This window comes from Oncorhynchus kisutch, linkage group LG20 (genome assembly GCF_002021735.2).
Source record: "Oncorhynchus kisutch isolate 150728-3 linkage group LG20, Okis_V2, whole genome shotgun sequence".
Taxonomy (NCBI): Eukaryota; Metazoa; Chordata; class Actinopteri; order Salmoniformes; family Salmonidae; genus Oncorhynchus; species Oncorhynchus kisutch.
The window spans coordinates 17,529,324-17,556,632 of NC_034193.2; the positions used below are offsets into that span (position 1 = coordinate 17,529,324).

Consider the following 27,309-nt stretch of genomic DNA (forward strand, 5'->3'; position numbering starts at 1 on the left):
GCCTGTACAGACAACGCCACCATCTCCTCCACAACTAGGTAGAATAATGAAACATTTCAGAGGTAACTTACTTTTTTTTTGTGATAATTTATCACTTTGGAGTAATAGCTTACCACAGAATGGGTCCGTGTTGTTTTGGCCTACAAATAGCGAAACCAGCAGATGTATTAAGTGTAGGTAAGCATCAATATTGAACAGACTGTATACACCATCTATGTTGGAAAACAAACAGTGTAGCTGGCTCAGATATTTGTGATGAGGTGAACACAATTAAAAACAGACATGCCGGGAGAAAAGTGTATTGTGGGATGCAAGGACTGGCAGGAGTATCGTCTCAACAGGGTTCTAGTCTGTTGTGGTTGTCACTACTCTGTAGGCTGAACACACACACAATGACAGATACAATTCCACTGATGAAAACCATCCCTTTCTATGCATTTAGTCATTGGATCCTTATCAGACCCCCATAACACACAGACATACAACGGTTAGGAGAATTTGTATTTAGTACAACACTGCAATGTCAATCTAGTCATTTTATTTGAGGGAAGGACTCAGGCTCTTTCAGGGGATGATTTAAACCACTAAACTAGTTGGACAACCTGCTTAGGGTAACAAACAAAAAGCAAAAACACATGGAAACACTAGCTTTGTTCCAAAATAGACCTTTTATTTTCAAAAGACACAATGTGTGTAGTCTGTCTGGCGATGTGAGCCCAACATGGACTGTCATCCCCTCAACTCTCCTATTGTGGCAGAGTGGCATATCCCTATTCACAGGAAGGATTGGACATTCTTTAGTGCAAACAGCAGATGGCAACATGACATGCTGAAGACAGGCAACATAGAGGAACAAAAAGAATCTAACAACTTTTTCAGAATGGCACAAATTCCCCGATATCAGGGTACTCATGTCAACATGTTTGCTTTCAGAGCATATTTGATCCCAAATTATAAGGGGGAGCGATACCTCGGTGTCTCAGGCATCCATCGCTCATAGAATACATTAGTGTGATTGGTCATACTGTAGGTCAAAGGTCAGGATGGGGCCAATTCCGGGACTTAAAGTATCCTCTGAGAGCGACCAGATCCACAGCGGGGAAGTAGGCTCCAATACGTTCCCTCACCCACCATTTCCCTCGGGGACCACTGCCAGGCAGGGTGAACCTATACTTGAAGTGTTCTCCTCGGACCCACCTGGGGAAGAAAGGGGGGGGGGGGGGGGGAGAGAGAGAGCGAGGAATGTTTAGTGTGACTGACAGAGAGAATACAAAGACGTTTCATATCGAGAGGAAACATTCCACTAGAGGGGGCTGGAGGACAAGGATTCTTTATTTATTTAAATTTTCATTTAAGAGAATGTGAGGCTTGCACGTATTACAACGCAGGACACACCCACACACAACCTTCCAGTTCCACTCTGCTTCAGCACAACACTGCTGAGATCGGTTACGCCTTCAATGCAGCTGTCTCCAACGGCAACTTCTGGCCATTTTAAACAAATTAAATATACGTACTAATTAAACTCACATGTATGTATCAAACTGAATTACGCCATCTTATGTTTTTATCATGGACAATCCTGTAGTGGAATACATAGTTCATTGGTTTTAAAAAGGGCTACCAGTCTCCTCTGTGTTAGTCAGTGTACCTGGGGTTGTCTCTGCCCTGGAAGGGGTTGTATTCCATCAGTGAAAGGATTGATGTGTCGTTGGCTAACAGTCTGCCTGCTATGTGGATCACCCACTCACTCTGCTCATAGGTCTGGGAGAGAGGGGGAGAGAAGGAGGGTTAAATTCATGGAGAAAGAGGGTGTTCTGAAGAACAGAGAAAAACAGGGGACATTTGAATGAAGGATCAACTGTCATGTCGAACAAAGCCCTCAATCTGAAGCAGTCTACCATTCCAAACTTTTGAGCTGATCTGCGACATCATAAACCTTCCCCCTCTTGCCAAAATGTCTGACTGGGATTTTCTTGGTTCTGGGATTGGATGTAAACCAGTGGGAAACCCTATGCCCTGAGAAGGGGACAATAAAACAGGGCGCCACACGGCCGAGTCTCTGGCCAGAACTACACCTGAGAGAGCTGTAGCGTCCAGAGTTGAGAATAGTGTGGGCAGCTAGCCCTGACAGAGGGAATTACTCAGAGCAGGTAGTTCTGGGTCCAGACTTTACAGAGTTAGTCAGCTCACATCCAAGGCAGGATTTTCCCACAAAACCAACAAACAGTAAAACAAATTAAACAGAATCCCTGATTCTTATATGTCAACTTGGAGCCGGATACTGTAGATCAAAGGTCTTTGCTGAGTCCCGGACTTGGACTGTACCTGGAAGGCAGCGAACCACATGAGCCAGTCGAGCCTGTAGTGGTAGGGGGAGATGAGGCAGGGGCGTCGGGTCAGGTCCCCTGGCTTACACAGGAACTGGTACTCCTCCCACACAGCCTCTGGGTCCTTAGGGTTCTCATTCATAGTACCCTGCAGAATCACCTCAGTCCGCTCCTTAGTGATACTGCACAGAGAGAGGGGGGGGGGGCAAAGAAAGTTGTGAGGGAGGTAAAGTTAAAAAGGATGGCAGTAGAGAAAGTAGAGTAGAGAAAAGGAGAGGACCAGAGAAGAATAGAATGAGAGGATGTGGCAGTTTGGACTGATCAAGTGGAGAGATATAGAAAGTGTTGAAATAAAATGAGAGAGGAAGAGGAGAAGGATACCTGCCGAAGGCCCCGTAGGTGTTGACGATGCGAAGCGGGTCAAAAGACGTGTTCATCACCTGTTTGGAGCTCAGCAGGTTCAGCACTACAGGAACGCTCAGGTAGCCAATCAGAACGCCCAGAGCCACATTCACCACTCGACGAAAAAGCATACCTAGGATGGAGAAGAGGTGAAAAAAAAGAGGAAGTGTGTGTGCCTGTGTGTGTGTGTTTGTCTGCCTGTCTGTGGAACTCAAGATCCCTCTGGCAGTAGCCAGAGAGAGGGGCTTAGCCTATGAGGTCATGAGGCATTTAGCCACTGACAACTGGAGGAGCTGACAGCTCCAAATCCCCACGACCTGTCTCGGATTGAAATGCCAACCCGTCAACCAGTCCCACGCATGTTAAAACCATCCATCAGAACTATACCTGTTGTTTGACTTAAATAATGGACTTTTATGACCCCCAAAAATTCTAAAAAGCAGCCATGGTGCAGGTAGAGAATGTTAGGGCCACTTAGCAGATATATTACCCAGCATAAAACTAAAGCCATTAGCGATTCCTGGGAGACCAATTAGCTAGAGCCTATGCCTGCTCTAACACACCACATGGGCATTCCTTCCTCACTTTCTCTCTTCCTCTCTCTCCATCACCCTCTTCCACATTATCTCCAGCTGTCTCTCGCTCTCGTTCCATTCCCTCCTCCCTTTCCTCAGCTGTCCCAGTAGTAATCCACACTCCTCCCATCGCGTCCAAATCGTAAACTCTTTCCTTTATGTTCATGTGCCAACTGCTAGGCACCCAGTCACATTGGTAATGTGTGATTAGTAATGCCTAATACCCCCTGCCAGCACCCTGGTGTTGTCTACCATCTGTCAAGGCCCTATAGCCTGCTAGCCCGCTCCAGATGTGCCTACAGCCAGGTGTGTGTGTTGGAGATTGGGATTGGAGGGTGGGGAGTGGAGAAGGTGGAGAGGGGTAGGGTGCTCATGTGGCTCCACTCAATGACTGCTCTTTGGGGTTGTAAACACACACAAAGCTAAGCCAAGCACGTGGGAAGGGGGAATCCATACACACACAGCGTGGCTGGTAGAGACATCAGTCAGGCCTACCCAGTGGAACGGTAGTCATGTTGAAGGCTGATGCAATACCTCTTCTCCCTCTCTCTGCCTGCCATCATTAGTCCCAATCATAAAACACCCAGAAAGGATAGCAGGGCCTCTAACGCCAACTGGCTGAAAATAAATACCCAGAAATCCAGGAGAATACTAAATAACCAGAAATCCAGGAGAATACTAAATAACCAGAAATCCAGGAAAATACTAAATAACCAGAAATCCAGGATAATACCCACAATACCTTAGCCCTGTCGATTACTTCATTTGTAAAGTTGGGTCTGGGCAGAGAGGGGTGTAGGTTGTGAGGGAATGAAGATAGAAATAGATCATTCTATTTCTATGGTGTGTGGGCTCTAACTCCTTTAGGATAAATCATTTCTGTTTAGTAGGTACCCCTGGTGGGTTTGGGGGTCCATCCTGATGCCTCCTCAGCCTGGAGGTCCAGTACGGCTTGCTTGGCCCCTCGGCCAGACGAGAACAGGAACCCCAGAGAGGCATCGTCAAAACAGGCCAAACTGGGAACTATGGTCAGCCAATTGAGGAAGCTCAGGTTCCCACTCACTATCAGAGTCACCTTGAAGAGGGAGGAGAGGGGAGAGGAGGAGAAACAGAGGCGAGGAGAAACAGAGGCGAGAGGGGGAGAAAGAGGGGAGAGGAGGAACAGAGGAGAGGAGAAACAGAGGCGAGAGGAGAAACAGAGGCGAGAGGAGAAACAGAGGCGAGAGGAGAAACAGAGGCGAGGAGAAACAGAGGCGAGGAGAAACAGAGGAGAGGAGAAACAGAGGCGAGAGGAGGAGAAAGAGGGGAGAGGAGGAACAGAGGCGAGGAGGAACAGAGGCGAGAGGAGGAGAAAGAGGGGAGAGGAGGAACAGAGGAGAGGAGGAACAGAGGAGAGGAGAAACAGAGGCGAGGAGGAACAGAGGAGAGGAGGAGAAAGAGGGGAGAGGAGGAACAGAGGAGAGGAACAGAGGCGAGAGGAGGAGAAAGAGGGGAGAGGAGGAACAGAGGAGAGGAGAAACAGAGGCGAGAGGAGGAGAAAGAGGGGAGAGGAGGAGAAACAGAGGCGAGAGGAGGAGAAAGAGGGGAGAGGAGGAACAGAGGAGAGGAGGAACAGAGGCGAGGAGGAACAGAGGAGAGAGGAGGAGAAAGAGGGGAGAGGAGGAGAAAGAGGGGAGAGGAGGAGAAACAGAGGCGAGGAGAAACAGAGGCGAGAGGAGGAGGAAAGAGAGTAGATGGGGAGAAAGGATGAGGAGTAGTATTTAGATTCCTCCAAAAGGTACTGCCAGAAAGATAGCATGATATGACTGATGAGGATCATCTGCTTTGGCTAATAGTTCAGCATACTGCAGCGGGGAAAGTCCTGATTTCCTGTATTCATTCAATTATAGCTGGCTCTGAAAAACACTCCATTCATCAAACTGATGACTGCAGTTGCCATAAAACTGCTGTCATGCACCAATGGTTCCACTAGGTGGCAATGTGACGTCAGAGCTACTCCAGGTATTCTTAGGCACAGATCTAGGATCAGTTACCCTCCCAAAATCCTAGCCTTTCTACTGTCATCTCACCTGGAACACTATCTGCAGCGTCCCGTTGACCATGCACATGCGTCGCCCCAGGAAGGTGAAGAGAGGGACGATGAGCTCGATGAAGTGATTGGACAGAACCTCGAAGCGATGGAACCACCATGGGGATTGGTGCATATAGTATGACATGGGGTTTGGCACCGGCTGAGTCTGGAGGGAGAAACAGAATGAATACAGACAGGAGACAGGCAGGCACTGGCAGTTTGTCAGACACACACAACAGAATTGTACTGTTGATAACCACACAGTGCATCTCCAGAGATCGCATTAGAGAGGGGAGTCAGTACCTTCACTCCTTATTTTGGGGCCACCAAACCCACCACATCATTCCAGTCTCAACCACAGAACTGGGATGAGCCAGAGGACCAGACACTGACCCAGGGAGAGCACAACCACAACATGAGTACTTCCAGGTCAAGGAAAAAGCCATTTGTCTCAGTTTTAAAATAACCATACCGATACTCAAATATGAGCAATGACAGAGGGATAGAAGGAGGCAAACGAAAGATAACACTCATGCTACGGCAATGACTTAAGGTATGTTTTTGCATGTAATGGTAAGGATAAGCTAATGAAAGCACAGCACCTCTATGTTTGCATGGATTTTACATGGTGTCCCTCCAATGACTGCATTTGCATGGCGATGAATGGCAGTGAGATACTGTATAACTTAACATCCCTACCAGCTTTCCCGATGGCTACAATGACTGCCCAAATGACACCTTGTGCCAAACATGAAATGTAGCTGATCTTAAATGTAAAATAGCTATAAAAATAAAAAAAAGTTCCCCCTCATTGTTTTGGCATAAAACCATGGGACAGAATGGCGTGGGGAAACAGTGTACAATTATAACGCCACACCTTCAGGAAGGTTTCCAGAGCTAAGTAAAGCTACTGCCTATTTTAGACATGTCCTGAGAGAGCTCTTTCAGTGCAGAACCAGACAGGGCTGGAGAGTGAGAGAGACCACACCCCCAGACAGCCGAGGGCACCGAGCCTGCAACCCCAAACATACAGCAAACAAACTAACAAAACAACACCCACCAACCCCCCTCAGCCAGCCTCACATAGCTTCTGCAGTCTTCTTACCCATGATGCATTGCGCTGTGTGGCTCTGCCGTGAGTTTTGAGAGATTGGAGGCTGAAAGGGAGCAGTGTGTCAGCGTCAAGGGGGGGGCAGGCAAACCTTACCTGGCGCCCTTGGCTTCCGGTAGAGGGGGTAGGGGGTGTTAGGTGGCTGGTGGGGGGGTGAAATGTAAATCCGCTTTACCCCTGGGGGTGTTGACAGGTTAGGAGCTGGCAGGTCAATGTTTAGATGGGGATATGGGCCCGTTAGCCTGCATGGAGGTACTGAGTCAGTCTTCAGGATCCCATATATGCTTTTCCATAACCCCAGGTTGAACAACATGGACATCCAGGTTAAACAACATGGACATCCAGGTTAAACAACATGGACATCCAGGTTAAACAACATGGACATCCAGGTTAAACAACATGGACATCCAGGTTAAACAACATGGACATCCAGGTTAAACAACATGGACATCCAGGTTAAACAACATGGACATCCAGGTTAAACAACATGGACATCCAGGTTAAACAACATGGACATCCAGGTTAAACAACATGGACATCCAGGTTAAACAACATGGACATCCAGGTTAAACAACATGGACATCCAGGTTAAACAACATGGACATCCAGGTTAAACAACATGGACATCCAGGTTAAACAACATGGACATCCAGGTTGAACAACATGGACATCCAGGTTAAACAACATGGACATCCAGGTTAAACAACATGGACATCCAGGTTGAACAACATGGACATCCAGGTTAAACAACATGGACATCCAGGTTAAACAACATGGACATCCAGGTTAAACAACATGGACATCCAGGTTGAACAAACACTATTGGAATGCTTCCTTTATTTATTTAAAAAAAACTATTTTTGTCAAGGCGTTCATTTGGTCTCTGATCCACACAGGTTCACTTGGCTGACCACCACTGTTGCCAGAAACCCATTAGCCTCCACGTGAAGCCCTAACAAAGCTGACATAATGTAGGCTGATGGAACTGTAACAGGAGGCTCAATGGGCCTGAATGAGACCCCTGTTTCTTAGCAGACTCTCTCAGATAGGCGTGATGGTCCACAGACAAAGGTCCCTTTGAGTTAACAGGGTTTAGAGAGGAAGGGGTGTCAGGCATCCCTCCACACCTCTCACCTATGAACCCCCAAGACAGAAGCAGCCTGGAATAAGGGAGGTTGTGGGCATATTTGGACATAAGTGTTGAGGTAAAAATTTCAAGGCAACAATTATGACAATACTGATACGGTAGAGGAGTGACAAATTAACATGGACACAAAATGTACATGACACAAATTAACATGGACACACTTGCCCACTTAAAAACACATGGACAAACACACAATAACAAACACTAACCCACAAATAAGGAACAGAAATCAGAAAATCGTGGCCACGAATTAGAAGCCATGCTTGACCAGTTAGACATTTTAATGTCTGTTCAATGTTTCACCCACCCTGTCTGTCCCCCTTATAAGGCAGCAAATTAGGCCATTGAACAGAGTTAACTCTAATCAACCTCAAATCAGTTCAACGGGTCTCCTACTTATATCATGACTCTTTATGGCCTATAACTTGCTAAAGGCAGGCTCTTAAAATGGCAGGCATAAAGAAATGAATGAGGAGTCGTATTGACCAAAGAAAATAACCATGTTTCCCATTTAATGGGAAATCCACCCAGCAGGCGAACAGAGCAAAGAGGAGCCGTGCCGGACAGGGCTAACAGACTTAGAATGGGTTTGTCATATGTTAAAACCTGTACAGTGAAGTTAACCTACTACACAAGGAAGAGAGATTCCTGGTGTCAATAGTGGGATGAAGTCGCCCCTGAACATTGATCCAAGGTCAGTTTAATGTGTCGTCCCCTTGATGGTTAAGGTTAGGGATTTGGTGAGGGGAAGCTGATCCTAGATCTGAGAGTAAGTTCTACCCAGACAGAGGATGTCAGTACAGTATGTATGCATCAGTAGAGTCCAGCCTAAGGACAGTAGACCGTTCAGGGACTTTTTCAAGGCCATAAAAAGCCATAGTCAGTCAGACTCCAGGGAGACGTGGTGTATTCCTGGTCTCTGTCATTAGACAAAATGCTCCATGCCGTCTCATCTCCCAGCTGTGTGGGTTACAGCCTGGAGATGACACAGCTGTGTTCTCCCTTCCTATGGAGAAAACCCAACATGAGGCTTGTCTACCAGCCGTTGTGGCAGACAGTGGCTCCCAATGTCCTATCATATGCTAAGAAATGTATCGTCACACATTAAGTAAACAGAAGTAGTATTTCTTATCCAGGACCAAGACTTAAACCATTGCCTCAGTTTCAATTGAACTTTTAGGTCTATGTGTAAGCTTATTGTTTAGCCTGGGGAGCTCCGCCTAAGGAGAATATCTAGCTTGGGGAAGCACTGGTGTGTCCACGGCCAGCCAGACAGGAGCAGTCGATCCAACGGTGTGGCACAGAAAGAGCGATAATAAAGTGATTAGTTTAACTCAGTTTGGGACAGCAGGCGATTGATAAGGATCATGTGCCAAGGCCTGTTCTCTCAGCATGACACAGCACAGGCCAGGGGAAAGCCCTGACGACAAGATGCCAACAAGCACTGCTGACAAGGATGGAGGGAACTGTATTGCACACGCACCTCGTAGTGGTAGTCCATGCACGTCAGGTCCCTCCAGCAGCGGTCCCCTCTGATCTTTATCAGCCCCTGTAGAGAAGACAACGACATGTCAATCATTCAGCTCAACTCAAGGTGACATTTTCATGGTGCAGACTTAAAAATGGGACCCTCCAACTTCACCAGCCCCTTGGCCAGTGGTTCTGTCCAGGTGTGTTAGTTTGTGAGGTTTGTGGAGAGCATATCATTGGGACATACAGAAATGACATGTCCTGCTCCAATTGACCAACAGTCTGTATTAAAATCTATAGATTTTGTATGTAATTTATCATCTAAATTACCATGAAACCAAAACTTCAGGCCGACTACCATGTCAATACACCATATAATCAGTGATCATTCAATATGAACCATGACAGTACAGTGGTGTGCTAACAATCACAACCAATTCTGAAGGATTGCAAGATGTGGGTTGGTATGATACAGTTTGTATGTACATTAGATAAGAGTGACTCCATATTCAACCAATCTCCCTCATATTCCTTCTGTTGGTACCTAGCTAGCACTAGCATGCTAGCTAGCGGTTAACTCTGAATCGCCAATGGCTAGCTAATGGTGAGAGCATAGCTACTCACACAGAGGCACTCAAACAAGTATCATGTAAAACAACCTGTTTGTTGCATAAAGGCTCTTTCTGCTCGTCAATTCTGGCAGAATAAACATGTATACAGCCAAGGCAAAAATCTATTTGTTGTGATTGAATAAACGGTCTCCATTCAAGCCTGGTATAAGTTGCAGTATTGTCTGCCTGTACAAATGAAGAGAACGTTTGTTGTATTGCAAAGAGGAAAGGAAGATTTAATTACTGCAATATCATTTCCACTTTCATTCATTCCGCTATGCGTCTGTTGAGGTACAACGGAACTTTACATCACAGGTCACACCATCACTGTGTGTGTGTGTTTATGTCGCTGGCTAGATGAAGACAAGGCCATAGAGGAGCTCAGTAACTCCACTGTGTCTTGTCCACTTGAACAGCTCCTAGTAGCAGCTCTGTGGGTCTGTAGTCTTTTCTAATATACTACTCTACGTTCTAAGCTTAGTGTTAAGGCACACGGTGACGTTGCCCCTACATGTCAATCAAAATTAATAATATACATTCGGAAAGAATTCAGACCCCAATGACTTTTTCCACATTTTGTTAAGTTACAGCCTTATTCTAAAATTGATCCCCCCCCCTCAATCTACACACAACACCCCATAATGACAAAGCAAAAACAGGTTTTTAGAAAGGTTTGCCAATTTATAAAAAATAAAAAACAGTGAAAAATGACATTTACATAAGTATTCAGACTCTTTACTCAGTACTTTGTTGAAGCACCTTTGCAATGATTACAGCCTCGAGTCTTCTTGGATATGACGCTACAAGCTTGGCACACCTGTATTTGGGGAGTTTCTCCTATTCTTCTCTGCAGATCCTCAAGCTCTGTCAGGTTGGATGGGGAGCGTTGCTGCTCAGCTATTTTCAGGTCTCTCCAGAGATGTTCATTCAGGTTCAAATTCAGGCTCTGGCGGGGCCACTCAAGAACATTCAGAGACTTGTCCCGAAGCCACTCCTTCGTTGTCTTGGATGTGTGCTTAGGGTCGTTAGAAGGGGAACTGTCGCCCCAGTCTGAGGTCTGGGGCAGTTTTTTTTTTATCAAGGATCACTCTGTACTTTGCTCCATTCATCTTTTCCTCGATCCTGACTGAAAAACATCCCCACAGCATGATGCTGCCACCACCATGCTTCACCGTAAGGATGGTGGCAGGATAACCCCAGATGTGACACTTGGCATTCAGGCCAAAGAGTTCAATCTTGGTTTCATCAGACCAGAGAATCTTGTTTCTTATGGTCTGAGAGTCTTTAGGTGCCTTTTGGCAAACTCCAAGCGGGCTGTCATGTGCCTTTTACTGAGGAGTGGCTTCCATCTGGCCACTCTACCATAAAAGGCCTGATTGCATAGATGGTTGTCCTTCTGGAAGGTTCTCCCATCTCCACAGGGGAACTCTGGAGAACCATCGGGTTCTTGGTCACCTCCCTGACCCTTCTCCCCCGATTGCTCAGTTTGGCCAGACAACCAGCTCTAGGAAGAGTCTTGGTGGTTCCAGACTTCTTACATTTAAGAATGATGGAGGCCATGGTGTTCTTGAGGACCTTCAAAGCTCCAGAATTGTTTTGGTACCCTTCCCTAGATCTGTGCCTCGACACAATCCTGTCTCGGAGCTCTATGGACAATTCCTTCAACCTCACGGCTTGGTTTTTGCTCTGACATGCACTGTCAACTGTGGGTCCTTATATAGACATGTGTGCCTTTCCAAATGATGTCCAATCAATTGAATTTACCACAGATGGACTCCAGTCACGTTGTAGAAACATCTCAAGTATGATCACTGGAAACAGGATCCACCTGAGCTCAAGTCTCATAGCAAAGGGTTCGAATAGTTATGTAAATAAGGTATTCGTTTTTTTATGTTTAATAACAAAACGTCTAAAAACATGCTTTATCTTTGTCATTATGGGGTATGGTGTGTAGATTGATATAAAGATTTGTTTTTATTTAATCAATTTTAGAATAAGGCTGAAACGTAACAAAATGTGGAAAAACTCAAGGGGTCTGTGTCCTGTGTGGCTCAGTTGGTGTACATGGCGCTTGCAACACCAGGATTGTGGGTTCGATTCCCACGGGGGACCAGTATGAAAATGTCGGCACTCACTACTTACTGTAAGTCGCTCTGGATAACAACGTCTGCTAAAAATGAGTATTCAAATTCACTGACTCTACCAAAGCAACTGAATGACCCGAGAGAGCGAGGGATTTCTGTTGAGCGAGAGAGGGATGCATTGACGGATATGAAGCTGGATTTAATGTGCGTAATCATATTAAACGAAGCATGAACAAAATTAAGAGAAAAATGAGGAAGGACAACAGCTGATGTGGGCTGTGACTAAGCTATCTGGCTCGGATTTCATCTCCAATTCTAGGAAATAAAAAGCAGCACTGATAAAAGACAAGCGGGAAAAATGGAATTAAAAGCTGGTTAGCGATCCATTACTTTCAAATGAGCTTCAGAACATTACGACCGACTCAGAAAACAGTCAAGGGAGAGAAGTAGTCTTCACTCGTTTTCCTACTTGTTTCCTCTTTGGATGCCCCAGAGAACTCAAAGCCACACCTCTATCTGCTCTTTGCACAAACCTATGAACCAATGCAGTTACCAGTGCCTGCAGCCACACACACGGCTCAGTCAGAGCATAGGTTCTCTCCTCAATGGTCTCATGCACCACACAGACCAGTCCTAAAGGTCTCTCTGTCCCTCTCCACTAATGCAATAGACGCTGATTGGTGAAATCAGGGTCTATACTGCAGGCTGATATATCCCTGGGGGAGCAGGGAGAGAGGTTTGGAGGGACACGGGGAGGGGTAGCTGCACTCGCTGACGGTGGACGCCTAATTCATGGGTTACTTTTGCTATTTATCAGCGAGCATTCTTGCATCTACAACATTACAGATAATCTAATAAGCGCGCCGGGAATGTACTTTCTCTTGAAAAATGTGATTCCATTCATTTGAAAATGATCCCCCCCCTCCACTTATCAGCTGGGCTATAAACATAACCAGGATAAATGTAGTTGTCTGTTTATGCCACCCGCCTGCTGTCCTAATGCCATTTCAAACAGGATTGTTTACTACCTGCAGCGACGGAGGGACATTATGAATATTATATTTAAGTGCTAGCAGATGTGCTTCTGGTGTACATGAATAATAGTGTTGTTCTGTGGTGTGTTCTATTCCTCCAACACAGAGCCAAAAGAGAAGAATTAAAGATTTGGAGAATATTAACAGTTCTTACGGGGTAATAACTCACTGCCATGCAACATCAACTGCAGTTTAAGACAGGGGTTGAATGACACAGACTGGAAGACAGCCTTGGATGCTTTGGATTGTCAAACCGTAACTTTCGATATAAGGTATTATGATTTCAGCAGGAACCTATATCAAAACGGCCCTTCATACGACACATGTATAGAGGGAAAAAGCCAGAATCAAAATGTACACAACAGCTTAAAGCACTAGTCTGTCTTGGCCACGTATAATCAACTACAACACCATACAGCCCTTGGAGGACAAGGGGCTTAAATCCTTATTTCTTCCTGAGAAAACTACAGTCAATAAAAAGCACTGGAGACTTCAACTCCAGAAGAAGCAGCAAGATGCAAACTCACTTCGAAAATCTCTTATTTAGACAAATAAAATCAGCATTGATGCTCCGTGAGAATGTGTAACCAGGACATATTGACGCATTGCTTGTCATGGGGCACAGAATACACAATAACTCTCGACTTTGTTAGGCCACTTTGAGGTTATCAGGGCATTAGATTATGCTTATAAATCGTTGGGTGTTGACTATAATACAATTCAGTCATGAGGATCATCAATTCCCATTGTCCCATATTCAGGCCACGGAGTAGGCCACTTTCCCATTCTCCAGAGAACCTAGGTGGTGCGACTGCAAAATTATTAGGGAGGCCATTTTGACCATCGTTTAACGGAAAGGCCTTTACCGATATTCAGTTGTCACTGAAGTAGTGCTTTGTGTTGTGAACACCACAACAGAAAATATGAGAATAGTTCTACTTTGTCAACAGGCATAAAAACAGTGAGTGGTTGGGTGCAGGCAGCCATTATCCCATGAAATTTGTCAGCCACCATTAAAAGAAAATCCTGGCCATGACAAATTGAGTCGATGCATGCGACTCCAATAAAACACCATTTGAGCGTTTTGTTCCACAGCACTGGGCTCCATCCATCCACACCGAACTCCAGGTGCACGTTGGCTGGAGCACTTCGCAAATGTGCAAACGACAACGAGCAAGTCCGTCTATTTCCTGTTTGGGTGCCGCGCAGAGATTTATGCAGACTCCCGACAATAAAAGTAGGGTATGGTGGCAAGGAGAGTGAGTGGTGAAAATGTCGTGGCTGGTTTGGAAGGCTGTAAGTCAGGGACTGAGTAGAGAGAGAGAGGCTGGGCAGGCTGAGGTAAGCAGGCCCTGAGGATGTCATTAGCACTACCCAGACCTAGAAAAAGCAGGTCGACCCGGGACAGTCGTAAAAAAAGACAGACTCCCTGCTAGACGACATGATACGGTAATGTATGTACTGTACGGCTGATAACTGTCACATACAAGAAAGACGATTGGGTTAGGGGTTTGGTTTTGATTTTCTTTTACTATGCTTCCTACAGTGATAATACTTCCAAAAAACAGAATTCACTCCGTGATAACCAATCATCAGTGTAAGAACCACAGAAACAATCATCAACACCGCTTTCTCCCACTGGCAGCCATTGACACCCAAAGACAGTCAGTAACCAGATGCACACTGGATCAAGCCAGCATTCATTTCCCTACAAAGGGAAAAAGCCTATATACTTACATGTAGTATATTTCTCTCCCCCCCAAAAAGAGAACTTTCATTTGGCGTCAGGGGTTCATTCTGACTACAGCAAATGAAAAAGAGTGACGTGGCTCTGGGCTTGACCAGGGAGAGGGGCCAAGGGACGTCCTAAATCCGATCACCCCTGCCAGCTGCCTAAAGGTACGCCTCGATGCCCCTGCCAACCGCCTAAACAGGAAGGCGTTAAACACTCCCAGAAACCTTCAAACATTAACATGTATGTTTCTACGCAGGATGCAATCAACTACATTACAGTGAGTCTTTTATTCTGTGTCAACTTTTTTATGCTACGTTGACCTCTCACCATCGGTAATTCCCAATACTGGAAAACAATGATTGTCTTATGCGTAGCTCCCCCTACCAACAATGTCCCAAGTCCCATCAACAGTCTTCGAGACAATAGAGGACTCCGAGGCCAATTGGGGGCAGGGCCAACCTCAAAACTCAACAACATGGATACGGGCCAAACCAACAAACAGCCTGCAGGAGACACTTCCTCGCAAAGTGACCCCCCCCCCCAAAGGAGAATGATACAGTCCAACCAGACAAGCACTTATATGTAAGTATTATGGTTTTACTGGACTTCTTCAAAAACAGGAGCATGGGGAGATGCTCTCCATCATGACCTGGTGCACTCCTTCTACTAGGCCTACCGTTCCTCCTGCAGGAGTGTGAGATGTGGTACCTCGTGCAAAGGCTGTGAGACAGCTAGTTTACTGGCCAGGTCCAACCTCTACCACACCCAATCATGGGGCACCACACCAGCACCCTGATTACCATGATTGTATTTCACAGCTTAAACGCTGACACTGCCCTGTGAATCAGATCCCATTAGCACCACTTAGCAAACTGCCTGGACTTACCCTCTGATGCTAACAGCCTGGATAATGAAAGGAGGTGTGTATGCACACGCACACGCAGCTTAGGTCAGGAAAGCAAAAGCAGAGGAACAGGGTAAGAGAAAGAAGTGGGCTGCCAGAAAGGATATTTTTAGCATGTGAGGAAGGGCCTGACTTGTAAAGTCACTCAAAAGAGAGAATCTGTTTAGTTGAATCTGCTGAGGGAAATTAGCAAAGCAGAAAATGTGATGTCCTCAATAGCACCGTTATTCAACCATTTTGACATAATCTGACAGCATACGCATATCAAGATTGGATAAAAACAGAAAGTGGACATTGAGAAATAAAATCATTGAATCGGGTTATAAACTGATGCTTTCAGAATCCGAACATGAAACCAGCTAAGTTTCTTCTTCCTTAGGGTCCCTTCCAAGTTTACTGGCTCCATCCCCTTCACTTAAAGGGGTTCTCAATAGCACTCTAACAGTGGTCAACCACAGACCAAGGGATAGATTACCCTGACCTAGTCTAACCAACACTTACATGACAAACACTGAGTGAATGTAGCATGGCTTTTTTAATGGATTTAATGCTTTGTATTTACACTGCCAGTGTCAATCTAAGGAACTTAAGACATGACAAGAATTTCCTAAAAAGCTTTAAAAACTTTAACCTAATGTTATCCAAAAAATCTAACTGAGTCAATTTTTTTTAAACCTAGCTGCCCCGACCACAATAAAAATCATGATTACCCCGTGATTAAAAAGCTGCTTATTGGTTAAGCCTCAGCCGTGTCTGAGGGGACGTAAAGTGCTTTTCTGTTTTGAATAAATGTGTAGTAATGACTTTGTGTCTAGGGGAAATGACAAGAGGGTCTTGTACAGTTGTAAGCACTTAAAGTCAATCATACTATTGGCACTGGGGTAAGCTGAATGAACATATAGCTCCCTTGTTGCTCCGTCCTCTTTATGGGCCTAATTGAAAAAACACTTTGGGCATTGTGGCAGGTTCCAACCCCCACGTTTTAAAAGACAACAGTGTCTGTTTTTCTTAGGGATGGTGTTTTGTTTTGACCATAGAGAAGAGTCTAAGCCCAGTAAACACTTTTCTTATAAACACAGGAAAATTCCACCTGTGTTTTCTTCCACAGACTATGAGGTGAATTCAGTGTCAGTGTGATAGATGTGTGTGTGTGTGTGTGTGTGTGTGTCACTCACAGCGCCCAGCATGATGCGAACGATGAGCCAGCGGAAGGTCCAGATGGAGATTAGCGAGGGGGGGCAGCGAGGGGGCACCTGGGACAGACTCCACACAGGACACAGGAAGATCCCCAAGAAGCCTGTCTCCAACAACTGACTTTCCCAACCTGAAGACAGAGGGAGAAGTGAGAGGAAATGGGAGAGAGACAGAGAGAGAGCGAGAGAGAGGAGGAGAAACAGAGAGAGAGCGAGAGAGACAGAGACAGAGAAACAGAGAGAGCGAGAGAGACAGAGAAACAGAGAGAGCGAGAGAGACAGACAGAGACAGAGAAACAGAGAGAGCGAGAGAGACAGACAAACAGAGAGAGCGAGAGAGACAGACAAACAGAGAGAGCGAGAGAGACAGACAAACAGAGAGCGAGAAAGACAGACAGAGACAGAAACAGAGAGAGCGAGAGAGACAGACAGAGACAGAAACAGAGAGAGCGAGAGAGACAGAGACAGAGAAACAGAGAGAGCGAGAGAGACAGAGACAGAGAAACAGAGAGAGCGAGAGAGACAGAGACAGAGAAACAGAGAGAGCGAGAGAGACAGAGACAGAGAAACAGAGAGAGCGAGAGAGCCAGACAGAGACAGAGAAACAGAGAGAGCGAGAGAGACAGAGAAACAGAGAGAGCAAGAGAGACAGAGCAAACGTTCAGAGAAAGGACGTCAGGGAGACGGAGAACAGGAGACAGGGGTTTCAGAAAAAGGACAGGGGCATGACGAATAGTCAAGCAGATGTGGGGAGAATATAGAGTGACAGTCCAAGTGTTTGAGTAAGGATGGATAATAAGAGGGACCAAGATATGGAATGAGATGACTAAGGGGCAGGAGAGATGAAGACGTGGGATATATGGAGAGCAAAGGCGACTGCTAAAGGTCAAAAGTGACCACATCTCTCAGCATGCGAATGCTGCATGGATACATACATCAGGGGAGCGACTCAGTTACCACATCTGTGATGAAGTAGGGAAAGTCAAAAAGTTAAGGCTGGGGAGAGTTAAGAAGTGGATAGCAAAAAAATAATGATCATTCCCCTTGTGCATGACACTTTGCATGTTTTTTTTGTTTAAATACTCTGAGCTGCCTTCACCATTCTGAAGCATTACTTACAGTCAAAACAAGAAGAGCAGCCGGGGATGCTTTGAATAACCAAAATATGGACAGCTGTAATTGTATAAGTGAATTAGGGCCAGTTATCTGTCTGTCTATGCAAACATCACTGTTCTGGAACGATCTCTATCTGTCATTCTACAATGATGACCACAAATAACCTCCTCTTGCTATGTGCATATGTCCCGATGGCCAATCACTGCAGGCTTGTTCATAAATGTAAAGTGAAATGGTTCAGAGGTAGTGCACGTGTGCCGTCATGGGTGTGCGAGTGTCCATGCACCCATGTATAATACAAACACGTCAATCTAATTCCACAGATTGGCCTGATGTGAATGCAGCAGAGGGCTCCCAGTGAAGGCCCACCTGCTCCCGTCTCTCCTCAGAGAGATCCAGTGTGATCTGTGCAGCTGTTGGCCTGTTCGCCCCTCCTAACAAAGGCAGTCTTTGTAGCCTTCGCCCAGTGGACATGCAAACAGAGATAATGACAAAGATGAAGAGAAAGAGAGAGAGATCGAGGGACACAGAGTACAGTATGTAGTTGAACAGACTAAAGGAGGAAATACATTTATTCTTGTTTTTTTGTTCTCTCTTTTATTTAACACCATCTCTACAGTGTTAGTCTTTGATAAACGAGTCATCTGTATAATGAGCGAGGGTAAAAGAAAGAAGAAAAAAAAAGACCACAAAACCTGACCACAGACATCCGACTGGAGTCTTTCACTCCGAAGTGTCATTAACCAATCAGTGAGGTCAAATTGATCTGGGCTCTTATCTGAACTAGCGCCCTACATCCAGAACTACTTACACTCAGCCCTGCAGTGATTAGATTGGACTCAAGTCTGATTGAATTGAGTTATTGGGCTGACAAAGTGAGGAATCCTGCTGAGGCAACAAAAGACCAGCTGAAGCTGAACCAGCCACATCTGCTAACCCTGGGCAGTGCTGATCTTGGATTAGGTGCCCTCAGTCAATATAATAATATTCATTATGATCTACTGTAAAAGGAAAAACTGATCCTATATCAGCGCTCCTACTCCAGAGACACATTTTGAATACAGACAGGCCCATCCAGGGCCAGATGTTTACTGAGGTCTGAGGATAAATGGGGTTTTGGGTGGCATGATACACCGACTCTGATCTCTATGCCAATAGGCCAACTTGCCAAGAGAGACTAGGGAGGGGCATTAAACCATGTCAGCCGAGTGTTGATGAGATTATGTATTGAAATGTAATCATCCCAAACCTCTGACTATGACCCAGATCATATTAACACATCTGAGCTGAATGTGATCACTTCATCAAAGGGGATAACAAGGGCTCAGTGGTGGTTGTGGGAAGGTTAGATAAGGGCTAGGTTGTAGAGTGACAAAGAGCAGGCCGTTACAAATCTTAGGTCCAGGTTTCTCAAAAGCATGGTAAGGCTAAGTTTGATTTTTTAACAGCTTCTATCGCAAGGCCATCAGAATGTTAAACAGCCATCACTAACACAAAGGCTGCTGCCTACATACAGACTCCATTCATTGGCCACTTTAATAAATGGATCCCTAAGCACTTTAAATAAGGCCACTTTAATAATGTTTACATATCTTACAATACTCATATGTATATAATGCATCTTGCCTATGTTGCTCGGCCATCGCTCATCCATATATTTATATGTACGTATTATTATTCCATCCCTTCACGTGTGTGTATAAAGGTAGTTGTGGAATTACTTATTAGATATTACTGCACTGTCAGAACTAGAAGCACAAGCATTTCGCTACACTCGCAATATCATCTGCTAACCATATGTATGTGACCAATAGAATTAGATTTGATTCATCGTTAGAACCTTCATCGAGCATCATTTAATCTGAGCAGTTTCACAAAACCAGTTACGCAAGACCTACTTGTTATTTACCAGCTGCCTCAGACCACTTGTCGGACAGCTAAATGTGTCGTTACAGGTGCTTTTTTTTGCCTTTCTGGGTCACTTTATACACAGAAGACCTCCGCTAAACATAGAATCAAGCTGTTTATATGTTTCTCTGTGACTGCCGATAATACAATTAATTGTTGACTGCAAATAGGCCTTCACAGTTGCCAGTGTCTTTGCAACTGTTACAAATAAGTGAAGGATAGAAAGATATTTCAAATAAAAACTAGAGATGACTGCATAAACAAAATAAATACAGTATAGGCTACATGGGCCTATCTATTTCAATCATTTTGAAATCAATTCATTTTAAAGGGATATTTTGGGGTTTTGACAACGAGGTCCTTTATCTACTTCCCCAGAGTTCGATGAACTCGTGGATACCATTTGTCTCTTCTTTTTTTAACGAGGCGAGTCAGTTAAGAACAAATTCTTATTTACAATAACGGCTCAAGGCCTCCTGCAGGGAAGGGGCAGGGATAAAAAAAAAAAAAGCACAACATTGCAGCAGCACAAAACATGGTACAAACAATAGGCACAGACAACAGCACAAAGGGCAAGAAGGTAGAGAACAATACATCACGCGAAGCAGCCACAACTGTCAGTAAGTGTCCATGATTGAGTCTATGAATGAAGAGATGGAGATGAAACTGATGGAGATGAAGCTCATTCCAGTCGCTGCAGCAAACTGAAAAGAGGAACGACCCAGGGATGGGGTCTCTGCATGCAGTTTGAAGACAGTTGCTAACAAGCGGTGGTGGAATTACTAACTAGTATTAGCACAATGACTGGAAGTCAGCTAGCATGCTAAACACATGACCTTCCATGCTAACAGATACCCATAGACTTCCAGTCATTGCGCTAACTTTAGTTAGCATTGGCTTGCAAAATTACCTGTGCCAAATCTGTGATTTTGTGCACTATTATGGGATAACCATTAGCCGAGCTGCCTCAATATTTGCAGCCATAATACATAGGAGATCATCTCGCTAAGTCTAGGAGCCGAGTATTGTGGAACAATTCCTATTAAAAAGGTATGATTCAAATGGAGAAAGCTGATCCGAGAGCAGTGCTGACTTTCTTGCAATTCTATCAGTATTGACAATTGGCCCAGCGTCGTCCGGGTAAGGGGAGGGTTTGGGCAGCCAGGAAGTCCTTGTCCCTTCGAGTTCTAGCGACTTCTGTGGTGGGCCGGGAGCATGCGCTCTGACACGATCGCCAGCTGGACAGTGTTTCCTCCGACACATTGGTGCGGCTGGCTTCCGGTTTAAGCAAGCAGTGTGTCAAGAAGCAGTGCGGCTAGGCAGGGTCGTGTTTTGGAGGACGCATGGCTCACAACCTTTGTCTCTCCCGAGTCCGTACGGGAGTTGCAATGATGGGACAAGACTAACTACCAATTGCATTTCACAAAATTGGGGAGAACGGGTACAAAAAAAAAATGTAACGGAACAAGTCAAAAGTTGGGACAAACCTACTCATTCAAGGGTTTTTATTTGTACATTGTAGAATAATAATGAAGAGAGCAAAACTATGAAATAACATATATGGAATCAAGGAGTTGTCAAAAAAGTGTTAAATCAAAATATATTTTATTTGAGATTCTTCAAAGTAGCCACCCTTTGCCTTGATGACAGCTTTGCACATTCTTGGCATTCTCTCAACCAGCTTCATGAAGTAATCAGATGGAATGCATTTCAATTAACAGGTGTGCCTTGTTGAATGTTCATTTGTGGAATTTCTGTCCTCAATGCATTTGAGCCAATTAGTTGTGTTGTGACAAGATAGGGTTGGTATACATAAGATACCCTTATTTGGTAGAAGACCAAGTCCATATTATGGAAAGAACAGCTCAAATAAGCAAAAAGAAATGACAGTCCATCATTACTTTAAGACATGAAGGTCTGAAAATGCGGAACATTTCAAGAACTTTGAAAGTTTCTTCAAGTGCAGTCGCAAAAACCATCAAGCACTATGATGAAACTGGCTCTCATGAGGACCGCCACAGGTAAGGAAGACCCAGAGTTACCTGTGCTGCAGAGGATCAATTCATTACAGTTGCCAGCCTGAGAAATTGCAGCCCAAATAAATGCTTCACGGAGTTCAAGTAACAGACCTGTCAACATCAACTGATCAGAGGAGACTGCGTGAATCAAGCCTTCATGATCTATTGAAGGCTGCAAAGAAACCACTATTAAAAGGACACCAATAATAAGAAGACTTGCTTGGGCCAAGAAACACAAGCAATGGATATTAGACCGGTGGAAATATCTCCTTTGGTCTGATGAGTCCAAATGTGAGATTTTTGGTTCCAACCACTGTGTTTTTGTGAGACGCAGAGTATGTGAACAGATTATCTCCGCATGTGTGGTTCCGACCGTAAAACATGGAGGTGGTGTGATGGTGTTTTGCTGGTGACACTGATTTATTTAGAATTCAAGGCATACTTAACCAGCATAGCTACCACAGCCTTCTGCAGTGAAACACCATCCCATCTGGTTTGCGCTTAGTGGGAGAATCATTTGTTTTCAACAGGACAATGACCCAACACACCTCCAGGCTGTGTAAGGGCTATTTGACCAAAAAGGAGAGTGATGGATTGCTGAATCAGATGACCTGGCCGCCACAATCACCTAACCTCAACCCAATTGACCTCAACCCAACCGCAGAGTGAAGGAAAAGCAGCCAACAAGTGATTGGCATATGTGGGAACTCCTTCAAGACAGTTGGAAAAGTATCCCAAGTGATGCTGGAGAATGCCAAGAGTGTGCAAAGCTGTCAAAGGCAAAGGGTGGCTACTTTGAACAATATAAAATATTTTGTGCATTTGTTTTAACACGTTTTTGATTACTACATGATTCCATGTGTTATTTCATAGTTTTGATGTCTTCATTATTATTCTACAATGTAGAAAATACACAAAAAAAATAACACATGGAATAATAACACAAAATAACACAAGCCTAAGTTCCATCGCTATCGGGGAAACGGTCCCAGATGGATGTTGTAGTCGTACAAATGTAATTGAATGTAAGTAGTTAACTTACCAAACGAATACCTGTAAGGAGAGGAAAAAATAAAATAGATCAGCTTAAAAAGATATTTTGATCTGATTAGAGAGTTAGCCAAACCTACATTCTGTACCAAGCACTTACCGCAAATTGCAATACTGTACCCACAATCGTACATATCAAATTACATGTGTCAGAAGTTTATAAAGATGAAAACTGAATAGTGTTGATAAATTGACTTATTCCTATTAAACACACTGGACTAAAAAGCAGGACATACCAATAATGATCCCTTTAAGCCTATTCAGCTAACTGAATCACTGTTGGCATGATGGCCTTGATGTCTCCAAATCCACATTTTTCATTCAGAACATAAGAAGCAGATGGTGAACAATTTTGAAAATGTCTTCAGGAATTGTCTACCCTCTTCATCTTATTCTTCAGAGCCACAAAGAACTTCAACAGAGCTGAGAGAACGAGGGAAAACGGTCATGTGTTTGTCTGTCTCTCACCGTTGTACAGTCCATCCATCCCAAAGATTGAGACTGACCTATCTTCGAGCCATAACACAGATGCCCCATCAACATGTTCTCTCACTCACTCACTCACTACTGCCCCCCCCACACTGGCCCAGACACAACCCTGTAAACTACACTAGAGGTCGACCAATTATGATTTTTCAACGCCGATACCGATTATTGGAGGACCAAAAAAAGCCAATAACGATTAATTGGACGATTTTTAAAAATGTATTTGCAATAACGACAATTTCAACAACACTGAATGAACACTTATTTTACCTGAATATAATATCAATAAAACATATAAACATCAATAAAATCAATTTAGCCTCAAATAAATAATGAAACATGTTCAATTTGGTTTAAATAATGCAACAACAAAAAAAAGTGTTGGAGAAGTAAAAGTGCAATATTTGCCATGTAAGAAAGCTAACGTTTCAGTTCCTTGCTCAGAACATGAGAACATATGAAAGCTGGTGGTTCCTTTTAACATGAGTCTTCAATATTCCCAGGTAAGAGGTTTTAGTTATAGGAATTTGAAATGCTATTAGCGCGCACCCCGCTAACTAGCTAGCCATTTCACATCGGTGACACCAGCATAATCTCAGGAGCTTGGAGTCATAAACAGATCAATGCTTGAAGCATTACGAAGAGCTGCTGGTAAAAACGCACGAAAGTGCTGTTTGAATGAATGCTTACGAGCCTGCTGCTGCCTACCACCGCTCAGTCAGACTACTCTATCAAATCATAGACTTAGTTATAACATAATAACACACAGAAATACGAGCCTTAGGTCATTAATATGGTCGAATCCGGAAACTATCATCTCGAAAACAAAACGTTTATTCTTTCAGTGAAATACGGAACCGTTACGCATTTTATCTAACAGGTGGGCATCCATAAGTCTAAATATTCCTGTTATATCGCACAACCTTCAATGTTATGTCATAATTACGTAAAATTCTGGCAAATTAGTTCGCAACGAGCCAGGCGGCCAAAACGGTTGCATATACCCTGACTCTGGGTGCAATGAACGCAAGAGAAGTGACAATTTCAACTAGTTAATATTGCCTGCTAACCTGGATTTCTTTTTGCTAAATATGCAGGTTTAAAAATATATACTTCTGTGTATTGATTTTAAGAAAGGCATTGATATTTATGGTTAGATACAGTCGTGCAACAATTGTGCTTTTTCGCAAATGTGCTTTTGTTAAATCATCCCCCGTTTGGGAAGTTGGCTGTCTTTGTTAGGAAGAAATAGTCTTCACACAGTTCGCAACGAGCCAGGCGGCCCAAACTGCTGCATATACCCTGACTCTGTTGCAAGAGAAGTGACACCATTTCCCTAGTTAAAATAAATTCATGTTAGCAGGCAATATTAACTAAATATGCAGGTTTAAAAATATATACTTGTGTATTGATTAAGAAAGGCATTGATGTTTATGGTTAAGTACACGTTGGAGCAACGACAGTCCTTTTTCGAGAATGCACACCGCATTGAATGTATGCAACACAGGACACGGTAGATAAACTAGTAATATCATCAACCATGTGTAGTTAACTAGTGATTATGATTGATTGTTTTTTATAAGATAAGTGTAATGCTAGCTATCAACTTACCGTGGCTTCTTACTGCATTCGCGTAACAGACAGGCTCCCCGTGGAGTGCAATGTAATCAGGTGGTTAGAGCGTTGGACTAGTTAACTGTAAGGTTGCAAAATTGAATCCCCGAGCTGACAAGATAAAAATCTGTCGTTCTGCCCCTGAACGAGGCAGTTAACCCACCATTCCTAGGCAGTCATTGAAAATAAGAATGTGTTCTTAACTGACTTGCCTAGTTAAATAAAGGTGTAAAAAAAATATTTTTTTTTTCATTTAAAAAAAAAAATCGGCAAAAATACCGATTTCCTAATTAATTAGCCATTCCGATTAATCGGTCGACCTCTAAACTACACCCTACCACACACATGGAACATAGACAGCAGTATGTGTGTGTGTGTATACCAGTGGATGTTGCTGAAGGGAGGACAGCTCATAATGATGGCTGGAACAGAGCAAATGGAATGGAATCAACCACGTGTTTGCCATATTTGATACAGTTCCACAGATTCCGCTACAGCCATTACCACGAGCCTGTCCTCCCCAATTAAGGTGCAACCAACCTCATGTGGTGTTTTTCCAACCCATCACTCACCAGATCTGCCCCACACTGACGAGAGAATGGTAGAGCACCCACAGCATGGCCATGATGATCATGTTGGCAGTGCCAGTCAGCAACACAAAGCCTGACAGCGCCATCCCCACCAGGGCAATGCCATCCAGGTTGGCATCCATGTCCGTCCAGTCCAGGAACCACAGGATAGAGGGAGTGTAGGCGAAGGCAGACATATCGATCTTCCCCCCCACATAGCGCTTCACACTGAGAAGGTAATCCTTACAGGGCAAGAGGCCTCGCTCTCCTATCAGCTGTTTGTTCTGGTTGTAGGCAACAGTGAATGCAATGACTACAGGGGGAGAGAGGTGGAGGAAGTGTGAGGTGAATAAATATAGGTTTATGAGTACTAGAACGAACTGTCTGGTTCATTTAAGAATGTGACAGGAGAACAATTGCTATGTTTCTTGGTAAATGGTCATGTGAACGATGTGTCCATGTCTACTTGAACATTAAATTGGTTTTAACTCCAACTACCACCATACAATACACACATGAAAACTGACGAGAATAATATAGCCTACGCAATGGTCTGGAAGCTAAGTTATAATGGAGCCAGTGCATCATAACTCGCTACATTCTCAGAATATCACACTCGAACTTACAGTAGATGAAAGCAATGGAACGTAGAAGCACAATTCGAGTGAGCCAGTAAGTCCCGGTTTGCAATGTAACCAATTCTTGCTTCTTTGCTTTGCAAGTGTCCTCTTCATTATTTGGGGTGTTGTCATCTGAATGTGTCGTTGTTGTTTTCCTTGTTTCGACGCGTCTTTTTCTCAAAGTGATTTCAGAACTCTCACTGTGAGTCGCCATTTTGGTTGACGCTCTAAAAAGCACGTGATCAGAGGGCTCGTTCAAGAGTGTCTAGAAACGTAGCGTCTGAGTTTTGAAAAATCCGTGCATTGCACATGCTTACCGTGGAATGCATATCGCATAGTGATATAGTGCCGTACCCGTTAAGGGAGATGATTTGAACGTCTGTTTAATTGTCGAACAAATTACGTACAGTAGACTAACACCCTTGAACAGCAGATGTGTCTTGCAAAATCGTATGATTGGTGGGCCTTCTTCTTCTATGGTATATTGGCGATCACACAATTGAAAGTGCATCCACCACCTTCCCCCAAAAAACGGAACTACCAATAATAAAAAATAAAAAACAATGATCAGATCCCTACACAGGCTCAAGGGGAACCTGGGTGAGCAGGTCTTCTGGGGCCAGTACCCCTTGCAAGTCTTCAGATTCAAAATCCTTGAGTCCTAATGAACTCAACTAAATCCACCTTAACACAGGGTCTCTTTTGTCTGGCAGCAAACATTTACTACAGGCTGTGGTGTATTCACCATCATATCTTCACTAGTTTTCAACAACAAAAATAGTCTACACCGTCGTCCTTCTACACAACGTTCTTCAGTATACTCTTTTCGTCTGCACACACTTGAAACATGGCCAAATCCTTTACAATTCTTACACTTCAGTGGTTTGGGGATCCAAGCTGTTATGGCGTATCTTACATAACCAAGCTTCACATTAATAGGTATTTTCTCTATCAAAAACAACAGGACCGACAGACTTTCTTCCTTTCCTCCATTCACCCAGCAGGTCAAACACTGGGCACCAACCACACCAGGAATTCTCTTCGGGTATTCAACCTAAACATCCTGATATGACTCCTTTGACGGTTGCTTTACTCCGAAGTGCAAAACACAAAACATATGTTGTCCGGAATCTTTTGAGGCTCACAGCAATCTCCCTCTGCTCTTCAGAAATACAATTGATCAAAATAAGACCACTCCTGGTCACTGACAGACTCCACTTTTCCAAGCGCATACTTCACCATTTGACACCTCAAACAGGTT

The 27,309-nt window shown here is 44.2% G+C and overlaps 1 protein-coding gene across 1 annotated transcript; it reads right to left on the minus strand.

The window, feature by feature from the left end:
* Window positions 1-648: 648 nt before the first annotated feature.
* On the minus strand, window positions 649-26,467 carry lmf1 (lipase maturation factor 1). The gene is made up of 11 exons (XM_020453534.2): window positions 26,055-26,467; window positions 25,432-25,741; window positions 22,752-22,762; window positions 16,650-16,798; window positions 9,120-9,185; window positions 5,377-5,544; window positions 4,202-4,382; window positions 2,712-2,865; window positions 2,329-2,512; window positions 1,652-1,764; window positions 649-1,197 (listed from the first exon to the last, which is right to left on the minus strand). The coding sequence occupies exons 1-11, from the start codon at window positions 26,260-26,262 to the stop codon at window positions 1,032-1,034; spliced, it is 1,710 nt and encodes a 569-aa protein (XP_020309123.1). The 5' UTR covers window positions 26,263-26,467; the 3' UTR covers window positions 649-1,031.
* Window positions 26,468-27,309: the final 842 nt, after the last annotated feature.

Bases quoted from the DNA above. Each gene is read 5' to 3' on its own strand.
- lmf1 (XM_020453534.2), bottom strand. From the start codon at position 26,262: ATGGCGACTCACAGTGAGAGTTCTGAAATCACTTTGAGAAAAAGACGC. The intron at 5,545-9,119 runs GTGCGTGTGCAA...TTCTCCCTCCAG, and splicing joins GCATGGACTACCACTACGAG to ACTCAGCCGGTGCCAAACCC. The intron at 4,383-5,376 runs GTGAGATGACAG...TCCCTCTTCAAG, and splicing joins CGCTGCAGATAGTGTTCCAG to GTGACTCTGATAGTGAGTGG.